The 16,343-nt window shown below is 55.2% G+C and overlaps 1 protein-coding gene across 1 annotated transcript in view; it reads right to left on the minus strand.

Moving 5' to 3' along the window:
• The window catches only part of TNXB (tenascin XB), a 59,048-nt gene extending 43,573 nt beyond the window's left edge, over nucleotides 1–15,475 (minus strand). The window contains 3 exon segments of the mRNA XM_058306514.2: nucleotides 117–1,955; nucleotides 2,272–2,682; nucleotides 15,345–15,475. Coding sequence (XP_058162497.1) covers nucleotides 117–1,955; nucleotides 2,272–2,671 — 2,239 coding nt within the window. The 5' untranslated portion in view covers nucleotides 2,672–2,682; nucleotides 15,345–15,475.
• Between the last annotated feature and the right edge of the window lie 868 nt (nucleotides 15,476–16,343).

Consider the following 16,343-nt stretch of genomic DNA (forward strand, 5'->3'; position numbering starts at 1 on the left):
ACTGGTCACCCCCTGTCCCCTCCCTGCAGGTCCCTGGGGCCTGCACTGCACGCTCGGGCCTTTGGCTGCTGTTGGCGGAACATCCGCCCCGCAGGGTACTGGAGGGCCCTCCTCACCCTCGCCGCAGTCCTCGCCGGCATAGCCTTCTCTGCAGACGCAGCTGCCCTCGCGGCAGTCGCCGCGGCCGCGGCAGTCCCCGGGGCACGTCTGGACGGCACAGTCGGGGCCCCGGAAGCCCTCCACGCACACACACTGGCCCGCGCGGCACAGCTCGCGGGGCCCGCAGCCGCCGGGGCAGGCGCTGGCGGGAGGCTCTTCCCGGCCGCAGTCCTCGCCGCCGAAGCCCGCGTGGCACACGCACGCGCCCTGCACGCAGCGCCCGCGGCCGCGGCAGTCGTTGGGGCAGATGCGGGTGGCGCAGGCCGGGCCGGTGTAGCCCGCGTCGCACACGCAGCGCCCGTCCTCGCAGCGGCCGCGGCGGTGGCAGTTGGCGGGGCAGGTGCGGAGGCCGCAGTCCTCGCCCGCGTAGCCCTCCCAGCAGGCGCACGCGCCGTCCTGGCACACGCCGTGCTGGCTGCAGTCGCGCGGGCACCGCCTCACGCCGCAGTCCTCGCCCTCGTAGCCGTCGTCGCACACGCAGCGCCCGTCCAGGCACTGGCCGCGGCCGCGGCAGCCCCCGGGGCAGCTGCGCGCCCCGCAGTCCTCGCCCTCGTAGCCTGGGTCGCACACGCACACGCCGTCCTCGCAGCGGCCGCGCGCGCGGCAGTCCCCGGGGCACCGACGGCTGCCGCAGTCCTCTCCCGCGAAGCCCGGGTCGCACACGCAGCGGCCGTCCACGCAGCGCCCGCGCCCGCGGCAGTCGCCGGGGCAGGCGCGCGCGCCGCAGTCCCGGCCCGTGTACCCGGGCCAGCACACGCAGCGGCCGCTCTCGCAGCGGCCCCGCTGGCTGCAGTCCCCGGGGCAGCTGCGCACGCCACAGTCCTCGCCGCTGTAGCCCGCGTGGCACACGCACACGCCGTTCTCGCAGCGCCCGCGGCCGCGGCAGTCGCGCGGGCAGGCGCGCGCGCCGCAGTCGGGCCCCGCGTACCCGGGCCAGCACACGCAGCGCCCGTCCTCGCAGCGGCCCCGCTGGCTGCAGTCCCCGGGGCAGCTGCGCACGCCGCAGTCGTCCCCGCTGTAGCCCGCGTGGCAGATGCACTCGCCGTCCTCGCAGCGCCCGCGGCCGTGGCAGTCGCGCGGGCACGTCCGCGAGCCGCAGTCCTCGCCCGCGTACCCGGTCCAGCACACGCAGCGGCCGTCCACGCAGCGCCCGCCCTCACCGCAGTCCCGGGGGCAGACGCGCGTGCCGCAGTCCTCGCCCGTGTAGCCGGGGTCGCACACGCAGCGCCCGTCCTGGCAGCGCCCACGCTGGCTGCAGCCCCGGGGGCAGGCGCGCGTGCCGCAGTCCTCGCCGGTGTAGCCGGGTTTGCACACGCAGCGCCCGTCCTCGCAGCGGCCCCGCTGGCTGCAGCCCCGGGGGCAGCTCCGCAGCCCGCAGTCCTCGCCGGTGTAGCCGGGGTCGCACACGCAGCGCCCGTCCTCGCAGCGGCCCCGCTGGCTGCAGCCCCGGGGGCAGGCGCGCGTGCCGCAGTCGTCGCCCGAGAAGCCAGCCCGGCACACGCACACGCCCTGCACGCAGCGCCCGCGCCCGCGGCAGTCCCCGGGGCAGGAAGGCCAGCCGCAGCTGGGGCCGCTGTAGCCGGGGAAGCACACGCAGCGGCCGCGCACGCAGCGGCCCTGATCGTTGCAGTCGTCAGGGCAGGACGCGGAGGCCGAGGGTGCGGAGGTGGCGGTCACCGGGGCGTCCGTGGGGTCCGAGCAGGTGGGTCCACCCCAGCCGGGCTCGCAGGAGCAGGCGCAGCGGCTCAGGTCGAACACGCCGTGCAGGCTGCAGAGGCTGCGGACGTCCCTCTGGCCTGGAGCGAGAGAGAGGCTAAGCCCACACCCTGCGCCTCCGCCGCCCCCTTTCAGCACGGCCTCCTTTCCTTAAGCCTTCTTCACTCCCGGCTACTCCTCATCAGGAAAGGTGGTTTCCCAGGGCCCAAGCCCATGCTTGGGGTGGGAGGTGTCTTGGGTGGACAACTAGATAGCAGCCCCTCTCCCCAGGCTGTACCCATCACCCCGGGCACAGGGCTGTACCCAAGGGCGAGGAAGGTCCTCCATGGCTAGGGATGCCAGACCCCCCCCAGCTGTCTCTCCACCTTGTGTGCCCTGCTGGGGTCACCTGCTTACCTGTGCCAGCCTGGGCAGTAGCAGGACAGCACCCTCCAGTGCACTGTTCCTTGAGCCCCTTCACCAGCTCCTCCAGGATCTCCAGCCGAGTCCTCAGGGCCTGCACCTCTGAAGCAGGGGCGGGGGGCTCGGTGCCCGGGGGACAGCCACAGCCAGCCGAAGTGGGCAGGTTAATGCGGTGGGTGAACACCACTTGCTTCTCTCCTCCCTCCACGGTGTGCTCGTAAAGCTGAGAGGAGGGGCTTCCCCCGCCTGTCTTCCCCGCGCGGCCCCCTGGCTGGGGAGGGGGCCGCGGGGCGGGGAGTGTCACATTGGACCGTGGAGAGAAGGGGCCCGCTCTGGCTGTGCCCAGCAGCACCAGGAGGGCCAGGCTGGAGGTTAGGGGACACGGGGCTGGCATCCTTCAGGAGGCTGCAGGGAAAGAGGGCAAGTGTGACAACAGGCGCGCAGCCCGCGCCCGCAACAACCAACCCCACCCAACCCACATGGACCCAAAGACCCGCACGCAGCCCAAGCCTAAGGGATCCGCCTTCCGAGCAGCCACGTCTCCCCTCTTTCTGACACCATTTCTACCTTGCTTCCCCTTTTCTGCTGTGCTCCAACCACAGCGGCCTTTGCTTGTTCCACAAACACTACAAGCTTGCACCAGTTCCAGGGCCTTTGCACTGGATGTGCCCCTGCTCAGAGACGCTTTTCCCAGAAGGCTGGCTCCTCCTTGTACAAATCTTAGCATATGTCGTCGGCTCTGAGAGCCCTTCTCTGGACCCCCATCGGAAGCAGGCTTCCATCACTCTATAGCATGACGTTTGCTGCTATTTGAATCATCTTTCTCCTGCTAGTAGAATGGAGCTCCGTGAGAATAATCAGTCCTGGAACTGCTGTGTCCCCGGGCCTGGCGCAGGGACTACCCCGCAAGTTAGGTTCCGGGGATTAGCTGATGAGCGTCCTGGAGCCCAGCGCCTACTGTCTTCTCAGAAACCTCAAGCTGTTGATTACCACCTCGCTCTCTTTTTTCCAACCCATCACTCTCAACTGGACCCTTCCCATCTACTTTTATATAAGCTCAAATATCTTCCATTTAAAAAGAAAACAACCAGGGAAGCAGATATGGCTCAAGTAGCTGGGACATGGGAGGTCCCGGGTTTGGTTCCCAGTGCCTCCTAAAAAAGGCAAGCAACTATCTTGCTTGTCCATGGGCTGGCACCATGAGCTGATGCAACAAGATGACATAGCGAGATGATGCAACGAGGAAACACAAGGAGGAAACACAACGAGAGAACAAGCAGGGAGCAGAAGTGGCTTAAGTAATTGGAAGCCTTCCTGCCATGTGGGAGGTTCCGGGTTCAGTTCTTGGTGCCTCCTAAAAAAAAGATGAGCAGACACAGAGAGCAAACAGCGAGCACAAACAACAAGGTGGAGGGGAGAAATAAATAAATAAAATAAATCTTAAAAATAAAAACAAACAAATCTCTTACTCAAGGCATTTATTACCAGATATCAAGGCTTAGTATAAAGCTATGTTAAATAAGACCATGTAGGTTTGCCACAAGTATAGGCAGGTGGGACAGAATAGAGAGTCCAGAAACAGACCCACACATGCAGTCCCCTGATTAGTGCCCAAGGCGCCACAGCAGTTGAGTGGAGAGAGGCTGGCACTGGGTCAACCGAAGATCCATGTGGACAAGAAATGAGTCAGTTCCCGCATCATATCCACATACAGAAATTAAGTTGAGATGGCTCGTGAGCCTAAACAAGAGGTAACACGGTACATTCAGAACATTACCTTACAGGAGAAAATCTTCCTGGTCTGGGAGTAATCAAAAATTGCTCAATATACTAGACCTCATTAGAACTTACCATATTAAGACTGTTGAGAATAAATAGGCAACCACAGACTGAGAGAGAATATGTGAGAGTGCACATATATTTAAAAGACAAAGGATTAAAATCCAGAATAAAAAAACCTCCTACAAACAAAAACAGAGGCCTCACTAATATGAATTAAATACAGAGCGCAAACACATGCCTTTAAAATCTAGAGATCAAGGAAGCGGACTTGGCCCGATGGTTAGGGCGTCCACCTACCACATGGGAGGTCCACAGTTCAAACCCCGGGCCTCCTTGACTCGTGTGGAGCTGGCCCATGCGCAGTGCTGATGTGTGCAAGGAGTGCCCTGCCACGCAGGGGTGTCCCCCGCGTAGGGGAGCCCCACGCACAAGGAGAACGCCCCGTAAGGAAAGCCACCCAGTGCAAAAGAAAGTGCAGCCTGCCCAGGAGTGGTGCTGCCCACACGGAGAGCTGACGCAGCAAGATGACACAACAAAAAGAAACACAGATTCCCGTGCTGCTGACAACAACAGAAGCGGACAAAGAAACAAGACGCAGCAAACAGACACAGAGAACAGACAACTGGGGTGAGGGGGAGAGAAATAAATAAATAAATAAATCTTTTTTTTAAAAAAAGAAATAGCTACAGAAGATCGCAGTGAATGGACACAGATGTGAAAACAGCAGGACGGGGGGGGGGGTGGCTTCACAGGTGAATGCTACCTAGCATTCCTGAAAGGATTAACACCAGTCCTGTTTCAACTCTTCCAAAATACTGAAGAGGAGGAAAAATTACCTAACACATTTTATGAAGTCAACATCACCCTAACACAAAGCCAGATAAACACACTACAAGAAAAGAAAACTACAGACCAATCTCTCTAGTGAACATAGATGCAAAAATTCTCAAAAAAATGCTCGCAAATCGAATCCAACAGCATGGCAAAGACTTATACATCATGACCAAAGGGGATTTGTTCCTGGTGTGCAAAGCTGGTTCCACATAAGAAAATCAATCAACGTAACTCACCACATTAACAAATTGAAGGGAAAAAATCATGTGATCCTTTGGAACGATGGAAATGTTTTGGTAATGGTTGGTAGTGAGGGTAGCATAACTCTGTGAATATAGTTAATAGCACTGAATACACATCTGAATGCAATTACACGGGAAAATGTTAGGTTGCAGGTATGATACTAGAATAAAAATTAAAAAGAAAAAAAACATGTGATCATCTCAATCGACGCAGAAAAGTCATTTGACAAAATCCAGCATTCTTTGATAAAAATACTTCAAAAGATAAGAATAGAAGGATAATTCCTCAATATGATAAAAGGCATATATGAAAAACCCACAGCCAACATCATACTCAATGGTTGAAAGCTTTCCCTCTAAGATCAGGAACAAGACAAGAATGCCCACTGTTACCATTGTTATTCAATGTTGTCCTAGAAGTTCTAGCTAGAGCAATTAGACAAGAAAAAAAAAAATTAAAGGCATCCAAATAGGAAAAGAGGAAGTAAAACTCTCACTGTTTGCAGATGACAATATCCTGTACTTAGAAAATCCTGAAGTATCCATGACAAAGCTACTTGAGTTAATAAATGAGTTCAGCAAAGTGGCAGGATACAAGATCAACATGCAAAAATCAGTAATGTTTTTGTACACTAATACTAAACAATCTGAGGAGGAAATCAGGGGGAAAACTCCATTTTCAATAGCAACAAAAAGACTCAAATACCTAGGAATTAATTTAACCAAAGAGGTATAGAATGTATATACAGAAAACTATAAAACAATGCTAAAAGAAATTTTAAAAGGCCTAACAAATGGAAAGACATTCCGTATTCATGGATTGGAAGAATAAATATTATGAAGATGTCAATCTCACCCAAACGGATTTATAGATTCAGTGCAATACCAATCAAAATCCTAACAGCTTACTTTACAGAATTAGAAAAGGCAATTACCAAATTCATTTGGAAGGGAAAGTGTACCCGAATAACTGAAAGCTTTCTAAAAAAAAAAAGCTACATAAGAAGAATTTCACTGCCTGACCTTGAAACTTATTACAAAGCTACAGTGGTCACAACAGTGTGGTACTGGCATAAAAATAGACACATCAATCAATGGAACAGAATTGAGAACCCAGAGATAAACCCTCACCTATATGCTCAACTGGTTTTTGACAAACCTATCAAGTCAATATTAATGGGACAAAACAGTCTCTTCAACAAATGGTGCTGGGACAACTGGATATCTATAATCAAAAGAATGAAAGAGGATCATTTTCTCACTCCCTATACAAGAATCAACTCAAAATGGATCAAAGTCCTAAATACAAACGCCAGGACCATAAAACTACCAGAAGAAAATGTAGAGAAACATCTTCAAGACCTTGTAGTAGGTGGTGGTTTCTTGGACCTTACACCCAAAGCACACACAACAAAAGAAAAAATAGATAAATGGGATCTCCTCAAAATTAAACACTTTTGTACTTCCCAAGACTTTGTCAAAAGGGTGAGAAGGCAACTGACTCAATGGGAGAAAATATGTGGAAATGACATGTCAGATATCCAGGATATATAGAGATGTTTCAACTCAACAATAAAAAGACAAAAGACCTAATTTTTAAAATGGGCAAAAGACTTGAATAGGCATTTGTTCAAAGAAGAAATACAAATGGGGAAAAAAAAAACCAACGACACATCAAGAAATGCTCAACATCAATAACGATTAAGGAAATACAAATCAAAACTACAATGAGGTATCATTTCACACCTATCAGAATGGCCACTATTAAGATAGAGGACAGAGAACTACAAGTGTTGGAGAGGATGTGGAGAGATAGGAACACTTATTCACTGTTGGTGGAAATGCAGAATGGTACAGCCACTGCAGAGGACTGTTTGGCAGTTCCTAAAGAAGTTGAATATAGACTTGCCACGTGACCCTGCAATACTGCTAGTGGGTATATTCCCAGAAGAACTGAGAGCAGTGACACGAACAGACATATGTACACTTATGTTCACAGTGGCATTATTCATGATTGTAAAAAGTTGGAAACAAGCCAGATATCCATCAATAGATGAATGGATAAACCACATCATGGAATATTACTCAGCTGTAAGAAGAAATGAAGTCATAAAACATATGACAACATGGATGAACCTGGAGGACATTATGTTGAGCAAAGCAAGCCAGACACAAAAGGACAAATACTGTATGATTGCGTTACTATGAACCAAAAATATTGTGTAACATATTGTATGATTAAAAAAAATTATAGGTATCCAGTACATTTAAATGAGAAATGTATGTTTTTATTCAACTATGTTTTTAGTTAAATTGTTTATATTTTCAATTATTAAAGGTACAAAATAAAGTTTAAAAATAAATAAATAAAACCTAGAGTATAAGTTACCAGTAGATAGGAGGACTAGGAAGAGGTGCTGAAGCTTAATGTACGTAGAATTTTTAATTAGCTTGACTATAGAAGTGTGGAAATGGATAGAAATGATGGCAACACGTTATAGTGAGTTTCACTAACACAGCTGGCTTATAATGGGATTGTGGCTGAAAGGGCAAGTCTAGGGACATAAATGTCAATTGAAAGAAAGTTAGAGACTGAATAACACAGTGAACCCAGAGGTGGATAAGAATTGTGGGGGGTGATACATGGGAAAAATACAATTAACGTAATTTATGGACTACAGTGAACAGCAATATTGTAATATTATTGCATCAACATTAAAGAAGGTACTATATCAACGCTAAGGGTCAATAATAAAGGGGTATGGGATTTTTTCTTTTGGACAAGGAAAAAAGTTCAAAAATTTACTGAGGTAATGACCGCACAGCTCTGTGATGAAAGCGAGAGCCACCGAGTGCACACTTTGGATAGGATGTACAAGGCCTGGGACCATAAAACACAGTGAGCTATATGGCAGCCGATGGGCTGTGGTTGACAATACAAACACGAGAGTGTTCTCGTGAACTGCAACAAATGTACGATACAACACTTGGTGTTAATAACAGGGAGTGTGTGGAAAAAATAGACCGAATGTAAGCTTTTTGGATCACAATTAGTGGTACTAATCTGACGATGTTCTTTCATAATCTGTAACAAATGTTCTACAACAATGTAAGGTGTTGGTAGAGGGGTGATGTATGGGAATTCTGCACATTATGCATGACTGTTTTGGAAATTTACAACTTCTCTAATTACAAATATTTATTTATTTATATGGAAGCAGATGTAGCTCAAATGGTTGAGAACTTGCTTCCCATGTATGAGCTCCCAGGTTTGAGCCCCAGTACCTCCTAAAAACAAAACAAAACGAAAAACAAAAGGATAAACCAACTCTCATCAGGAAGCAGATGTAGCTCAGTGGTTGAGTGCTGCTTCCCATGTACGAGGCCCTGGGTTCAATCCCCAGTACCTACTAAAAAAAAAAATATATATATATATATATATATATGTATGTATGTATGCATGTATTATGTATGTATATATATTATAGAAGAAATCCAACAGTAAACAAAAGGCAGACAATTCAATTAAAAAATTGGCAAAAGACAAAACAGGTACTTCACAAAAAAGTATATCTAAAGGGTTAAAAAGTAAATGAAAAGGTATACAAATCATTGATCATCAGGGAAATGCAAATTAAAAACGCAATGAGGGAAGCAGATTTGGCTCAACTGATAGAGTGTCTGCCTACCATACGGGAGGTCCAGGGTTCAAACCCCAGGCCTCCTTGACCCGTGTGGAACTGGCCCATGCACAGTGCTGATGTGGGCAAGGAGTGCCCTGCCATGCAGGGGTGTCCCCCGTGTAGGGGAGCCCCACGTGAAAGGAGTGTGCCCCATAAGGAAAGGCACCCTGTGCGAAAAAAGCCTGCCCAGGAGTGGAGCCGCATGCATGGATGCAGCGAGATGACGCAGCAAAGAGAGGCAGATTCTCAGTGCCACTAACAAGAATGCAAGCGGACACAGAACACAGAGCAAATAAACACAGACAGCAGACAACGGGGGTGGGAGGGAGAGAATAAATCTTAAAAAAGCACACACAATGAGATGTTATTAAATACTCACCAGAATGACTAAAATTAAAAGAATTGCCATTGCCTAATATTGGCAGAAATTTGAAGCAACTAGACCTCTCATCCAACCCTTAAGGGAGCAGAATTAATACGAACTATTTAGCAGTATCTACTAAAGCATCCAGCCAGTAACCCACCACTTCTATACCTTGGTAATTATCCAACACACCCTGGGAAGCAGATGTGGCTCGACAGATAGAGCGTCCACCCTATAGGAGGTCCAAGGGTTCGATACCCAGGGCCTCCTGGCCTGTGTGGTGAGCTAGCCCAACTGCACTGCTGCTGTGCGCAAGGAGAGCCAGCGGCCCACCTAAGGGTGCCCCCTGCGCATGGAGTGGCCCCTGCACAAGGAGAGCCGCCCCGCACAAAGCCACAGCCCACCCAGGAGAGGCGCCGCACACACGGAGAGCTGACAGCAAGATGACACAACAAAAAGAGACACAGATCCCCAGTGCCGCCTGATGAGAATACAAGCGGACACAGAAGAACACACAGCGAGTGGACACAGAGAGCAGACAAGGGCAGGGGGATAAATAAATCTTTAAAAAAAGAAAAGAAACAGAACACCCTATTGCTACATGCAACACATGGATGAGGTTCACACACCTAATGCCAAAGAAACCAGACTCAAAAAGAGAACATTCTGAATGGTTCCTTTTAAACGAGGTGCAAAACCCAGCAGAATGACCTATGCTTCTGGAAGACAGGACAGGCTAAAGTACAGCACAGGCAGGCAGGGATTTCTGGAGGTGCTTTATGTCTGGGTGGTGGCTGATCTGAAGCTGGTCAGGCTGCCTGAGGAGGGAGGAATGGCTCCCCAGACCCTATCGCCAGAGCCGCCTTCCCTATCCCCCCCGCCCTGCGGATTCAAAAATCAAGTGGGGAAGGAAACAAGCCAGACACAAAAGGACAAACACTCTATGACTGCGTTACTATGAACCAAACATATTGTGTAACATATTGTATGACTAAAAAAAATGTTGCATGTATCCAGTACACTTAATTGAGAAATGAATGTTTTTATTCAACTGTGTTTTCTTCTTATTTTTAATTATTGTTTAAATTTTCAATTATTATATGTACAAAATAAAGTTAAAAAATAATAAATTAATTGGGGAGCGGGTGTGGCTCAAGCGGTTGAGCACCTGCTTCCCACATGGGCGGTCCCAGGTTCGGTCCCCAGGGCCTCCTAGAGGCAAAAACAGCAACAGCAACAAGTGAAGGCACCAATTCAGGGGGGTCAGTGTGGCTCAGCACCAGCTTCCCACACATGAGGTCCCAGTTCAATCCCCCGCCCCCAAACCTTGAAAAAATTTAATTGAATTGTACACTAAAGATTTACGCACTTTAATGCACGAAAGTTTTACCTAAAAAAAAAAACAGAAACAAAAAACCTCCCCTAACTTCACACCTCGCTGCCACTACCACGTATTTACTCTACTTCATGGCCACAGTTGTCAAAAGATCTCCCTGTACTTGCTGTTTCCATTTCTCCACTTCCAAGGCATGCTCCCACCTCCTCCATCTGGCTTCCCCACCCCCTTCAGCCCACCCCTTAAATCAACGGGACATTTGTCCTCATCTTACTTGACCTCTCAACATTAACGGACACTAGTGACCCCATCTTCCTTCAGAAACATTTTTAGGAAGTGGATGTGGCTCGAGAGACTGGGCTCCCGTCTACCATACGGAGGGTCCCAGGTTCACTTCCTGGGGCCTCCTGGTGAAAGCGAGCTGGCCTGCGCGGCGAGCTGGTGCACCAAGATGATGCAACAACAACAAAAAGAGACACGGAGGAGAGACGGTGAGAGACACCACAAACCAGGGAACTGAGTGGCTCAAGCGACTGAGTGCCGCTCTCCCACGTCGGAAGGTTCCGAGATCGGATCCCAGGGCCTCCTAAAGAGAAGACGGGAAGAAAAGACAAGCAGACACAGGAGAACGTGCACATGGACACAGAGAACAGGCAGCAAGCACAAGCAGCGAGGGGTGGGGGTGGGGGATAAATACATGAAATAAATCTTTTAAAAAAACCCACACATTTTGAACATTCTATATCGGGCTGTCCAATATGGCGGCCAGGAGGCACATGTGGCTCTGGAAATGTGGCTAGAGTGACTGAGGAAATGAATGTTTGTTCAGCATTTCTAAAAAGCTCCCTGGTGACTGTACCATGCGGTTGAAACCTGTGCACGAGTCACCCACCTTGGTAACTCCAGGCAGGCCCAGGACTTTAATTTTCAACCTACACACCAGTGCATAAAATCAGCCCAGGTGTCTCCTTTCAACACCACGGCAACATATCCAGCGGCCACTGGAGTCTCCCCGAGAGGGCACCTCAAACTCCGCTGGTCTGAAACGCAGCTCTTGGTCACCCCCCTGTACCCCGGTCCTCTCCCCGTGTCCCCGTCGCAGCTCACGCACAGCCCACCGCTGATCCAGAAACCTAACAGCATTCTTCAAAACGCTGTCACACCACTTTTCCCCACACTGCCCCACAAACACACCTTTTCACTTGCTTCTCTCCCTCTCATCATCACCACAGTCCAAGCTGCCGCCCACCTCTTGCCTGACAGCTGCAGTTTCCTTCTAGCTGACCCCTCTTTCCACTCTCGCCTCCCACAATCTCGCAGCAGAGTCACCTTTCCAAGAGGCAACTAGGAGGTGCCGGTCCTTAAAGCTCTGCCCTGTCTCCCCTTCCAGTTCTCTTAACTCTGACCAGCAGCCCTGGTCCCGGCGCCCCGCTGCCCTCTCCCTGTCCCTACTCGCGGCCACTGGCTTCTCTGAGTGCCTCGTGCTTTGTGCTCCTCCCAGCCCCAGACTTGGGTCTCCGCTCCTCCGTTATGAGGAGCACCCTTCCCGTCTCTCTCAGCCTCCTCAGCCTTCGGATCTCAGTTCCCGTCATTCCCTCCGGGAATGAGACCCAGGTCAGAGACCCTGTCCTGTGCACTCATGGCACCGGGGGACTCTTATTCGTAATACTTATAACAATTGTGATGCCATGTTTATTGTGGGATTATTTTCTTGCCTTATTGCCACCTTCAATCTTGCCAGCTAGGCTGTTAGGTCCACGGGGACAGGCATGACACCTGTTGTGTCCTTGCATCTGACATGTAGTAGGTGTTCAATAAATATTTGACTGTGTGTGTGAATGACTGAAAAGGCCAGTTGATCCAGAACTAGCATCGGTGCTGGCACCAAGGGCAGGACCAAGGGCAGAGCCAGGACCAAGGACAGTGTTTGGGCTGGAAATCTGTCCCAAACAGCAGCTGGGGCAGCCGCAGAGCCAGAGAACAGGCTGGGGAGGGCGGGCCTGGCAGGACTGAAACAGAACACGCACTTTGGAAACTGTTTGGCAGCACCTACTAAATCTGCCAAAGCGTAGCACATGGAAACCCTTTGGCCTGACAATGCCACGGGTAGGAATACACGCAGCATTGCGGTACTACTCAAAAGAGCCCCAAACCGGGGACTCCCCTACCGTCTCGCCTCAGTAGAAAACATAAATGAGCTGTGGTTTATTCACAGCGGAATAAAATACAGCAAGGAGCATAAACTACGGCTGCATCCAACCACACGGAGGGACCTCCCTCCCGTGGGGTTGAGCAGAGGTCGGACACAAAGGAGGACGTGCCGCAGAGCTGTGCTCCCCGAGGTTCAAGGACACAGGACGCCACGGCTACAAGTCGGCAGTGTGGACTCCCCTGAGGGTGCTGACCTGGGGGGGCGGTGAGGGGGTTTGGGGTGCTAAGGCTATCCTGTTTCTCGATGGGCGCTCTGGTTAGCCGGTGGTGTTCCTTGGTGGAATTCATCGAGGCGGGGAGCGGGGCGCTCAGGGACACAGGGCTGGAGGGGAAAGGCGGTGGGTGACCGAGCGCATGAGGGGCGACGCTGCAGTGGAAGGGGCCAGGTTCCACTCCAGCAAGCGCGGGGAGAGGCGTCAGCCAGGGCCCAGCTCCGCGGCCACAGAGGCCGGGGGCCGGGCGTGGGAATGCTGGGGGGGGAGCGAGGGGCTGGGCCGCCTGCACCCTCCATGCCCACCGTCATGCACACCCACACTTCCCGGCCCCTTCCCCTTGAACTTCTCCCCCGGGTGAGAGAAAACGGAGTTGAGGCGCTCTCAGGGCTCCCCGCCAGAGAGAGACCAAAGGGGCGCCAGCCCATGCCCAGAGGCACCCCCACCGAGAGAGCCCGGCTGAGCCCGGCCTGCAGGGGCTGCCGTCCCTGGACCCCCGGCCTCCTCTCCGCTGGGTGGGGCTGGGGGCGAGTGGGCTCTGACCCGCCTGGAGTCCCGACCCGTGTCTAAGGCCACGCACGTCACTCCCTGACCACACGTGTTCTCACCCACGCGTAGGACGAGGCCACCCCTGCCGGCGCCCAGGCACACGCCCCCTTCGCGGGACCTCACAGCCATGGGATGACCCCTAAGGTCGGTTCGCTGGGCCTCTGAGAGTCAGAGGACCTCGTCAGGGCGACAGGGCCAGGCGGAGGTCGCCGCCCAAGCGGGGAGCAGGGCCGGGTGCCCCAGCACCCCCATGTCCTGGAGGCCTCGGGGTGTGCCTTGCTCTCCCTCCCCGCGCCCCACCATTGCACCCTGCGTCCCTCCCCACGGGAGAAGAGGCTCAGGGGTGTCTGTGACCGGAGGGAAGGAAGCGGGTGTGAGAAGAGGATGGCCCCCCAGGGCGCACCCAGCCTCCTGCCCAGCCCCCCGAGCTCCCGCAGCAGCTGTCCTCAGCGGACGAGCAAGAACCGCGGCGCTCTGGTGCCCCCCCATCGCCCCGCCCTGAGGAATCTGGGGTGCCCCTCTGCAGAAAGGGGGCGCGCCTCCCCCTCTTGGCAGCCGGCTCCCAGCTGTGGGCTGGAGCGTCCTCCCGAGCTGTGACTCAGCGCTGGGTATCGGGGTAGCGGCCAACTCTGACACTTCGTTCATCAGGGACTGTGGGTCCCAAGGGGTGGGGAGGTGGGCGCCCCCAGGAGCGTGTTCCAGCGGGGGGGGGGCTCCGGCCGGCTCGGCCTCCTCTGCCCTCCCGCCACAGCCGGCCCGGCTGAGTCTAGACAGGAGCAGCAAGGGCAGGCGGGTTCCAGGGCTGTGAGGGGGACGTACAGAGGGTCCCAACACCCAGCTGGAGCCCGCGGGAAGGGCGCCAGGGAAGAGCGAGTCGGGGATCCAGGCACCCCTTTTCCTGGGGAGCTGATGGACCAAGGGGATGGAAAATTATTTCAGGCAGAGGATCTCTGGGACCCTAGAGGGACAGCGTGGGGGGCACTGAGAGAGGAGAAGACGGCTTCTGGTCCTGCATCCAGAGCAGAGGACGTCTGGGGACTTTAGGTGCTGGGCCCCCCGGGTCTGGAGGCGGGCCAGGGAGAGTGGAGGAGACTGGGGGTCCGAGAAGCTGCGGGCGGGCCTGGAAGCTGGCAGAGGCCGCGGGTTTCCGCCTTGCTTCCCAGTATTTCCCCTCAGTTCCGCTTCCAGCTGTTTCCAAGCCATTAAATTCTTTCCAGGCGAGATAAGAGGCCCGCCCGCCCGGGGTGTGTCAGGCGCAGGGAGGGGCGGTTCAGATGGGTAGAGCAGGGGGAGACAGCCCAGTGCCATCCCAGCCCTGCGGACGTGAGGGCCAGCGCCCGCCCGGACAGCCTTCAGCCCTGCTTCCCAGCCCCCTCCCGTCCCTGCACCCACGCGCTGCCGCCCCGGGAGGCCCCAGGTGGGTGCCGGGAGAGCACCCCCAGCCTGCCTCAGCCTCCCGGCCACGGCCCGCGGGTGCCCAGCACTCGCCCCGGGCAGCCGGCCACCGGCTCGGCCTCAGCTCCCGCCCCCCAGCCGCAGCCCCCTCCGCGCCCCGCGCCCCGACGGCGGCCTCCCCCCCACCCCCAGCTGACTCCTGGGCCCGGCCATCTGTGCCCAACCTGCCCACCCTCTCGGGTGCCGGTACCTGTCGGGACCCTGGCACCCCACTCCGCCTGCGCACACGCGCTGCCCTGTCCTCCGGGCACCCCCCCGGCCGGGCGCCGGTCCCGCGCCTGTGGGGTCTCCTCTGCCCCCCTAGAAAGCCCCTCTCGCCTGAGAGCCGGCCTCCGCCGGCGTGGGGGGCGGCGGGGCTGCTCCCGCCAGCGCTCCCTGCCCGCCCTCCGGGGCGCTCACCTGGTCGCGGGCAGCCGCGGGCCCTGCACCTGCTCCGTGCGCGGGGCACGCGTGCCGGGCGGCGCGGAGGGGGCGCCCCTCGGCAGCCCGCGCTCTCAGGGGTGCTCGTGCCCTGCAGCAGCGGGGCTCACCGAGCCACGACCGTCGGTCTCAGAAGCGGCCGCGAGGAGGAGGGCGCCTGCGGCGAGCGGGGAGGAGACGGGAGGACCGGCCTGAGGTCAGGAGCAGAGCGAGTGGGGCAGGCTCCCGCCCCCGCCGGCCAGGCCCTCCAGCGTCATCCCCCCCGCCCCGCCCCTGTCCAGGATCCCTGGGTCCCACCGGACCCTGCCGCCGCCCCTCCATCCCCGGGCTTACCTCCCCCCTCCCCTGTCCCATTTCCACTCCAACTCCCTGCCCCAAGCGTTGCCCAAGCTGACCTCGCCCGTCACTGGGAACTTTTCTGCCCCCACCACTTCCCCGCTTATTGCCCAGTCTTCCCTTCTCCCCAGCACCCTCCCCGGGGCGGGCCCCCTCCCTGCTCCCAGCCTCGGCACCCCTCCGCCTGCTGCCGGCCCCTGGGGCCCCCTGCTGCTGCGCTGCAGGGTGGGGCGGGAGCAGAGGTGGGGAGGGTGCAGGAGAGAGCCTTCCTCTCCAGCCCCAGGCGCTCCACCCCGGGACCTTCCCAGGGACCCCGTCCCGGGCCCCAGCCTTAGCGACACCACGTCGTCCCCTATCCCCCGGCAGCCCACCTCCTCTCTACCTCCTCCTCTTGCCCTGTCTCTGAGCTGCCCAGACCAGCTCCTGTTCTCACCTGGGGGCCCTGCGCCCTCCTCATTCTCCTCAGAGGGTTCCTAGGGAAGTGGCAGGTGAGGCTGGGGCACTGGCTGGCAAGGCCTGGGCATGGTAGGACGCAGGAAGGAAGTGGGGATTGAGGGAGACAGGCAAGGGGAGCCTGGGGGCAGGAGGCCAGTGTGGGGGTGGGGTGTGGACGGAACTCAGGGGGAAAGCACAGGAGGCTGG

Source organism: Dasypus novemcinctus, chromosome 11 (assembly GCF_030445035.2).
Source record: "Dasypus novemcinctus isolate mDasNov1 chromosome 11, mDasNov1.1.hap2, whole genome shotgun sequence".
NCBI lineage: Eukaryota > Metazoa > Chordata > Mammalia > Cingulata > Dasypodidae > Dasypus > Dasypus novemcinctus.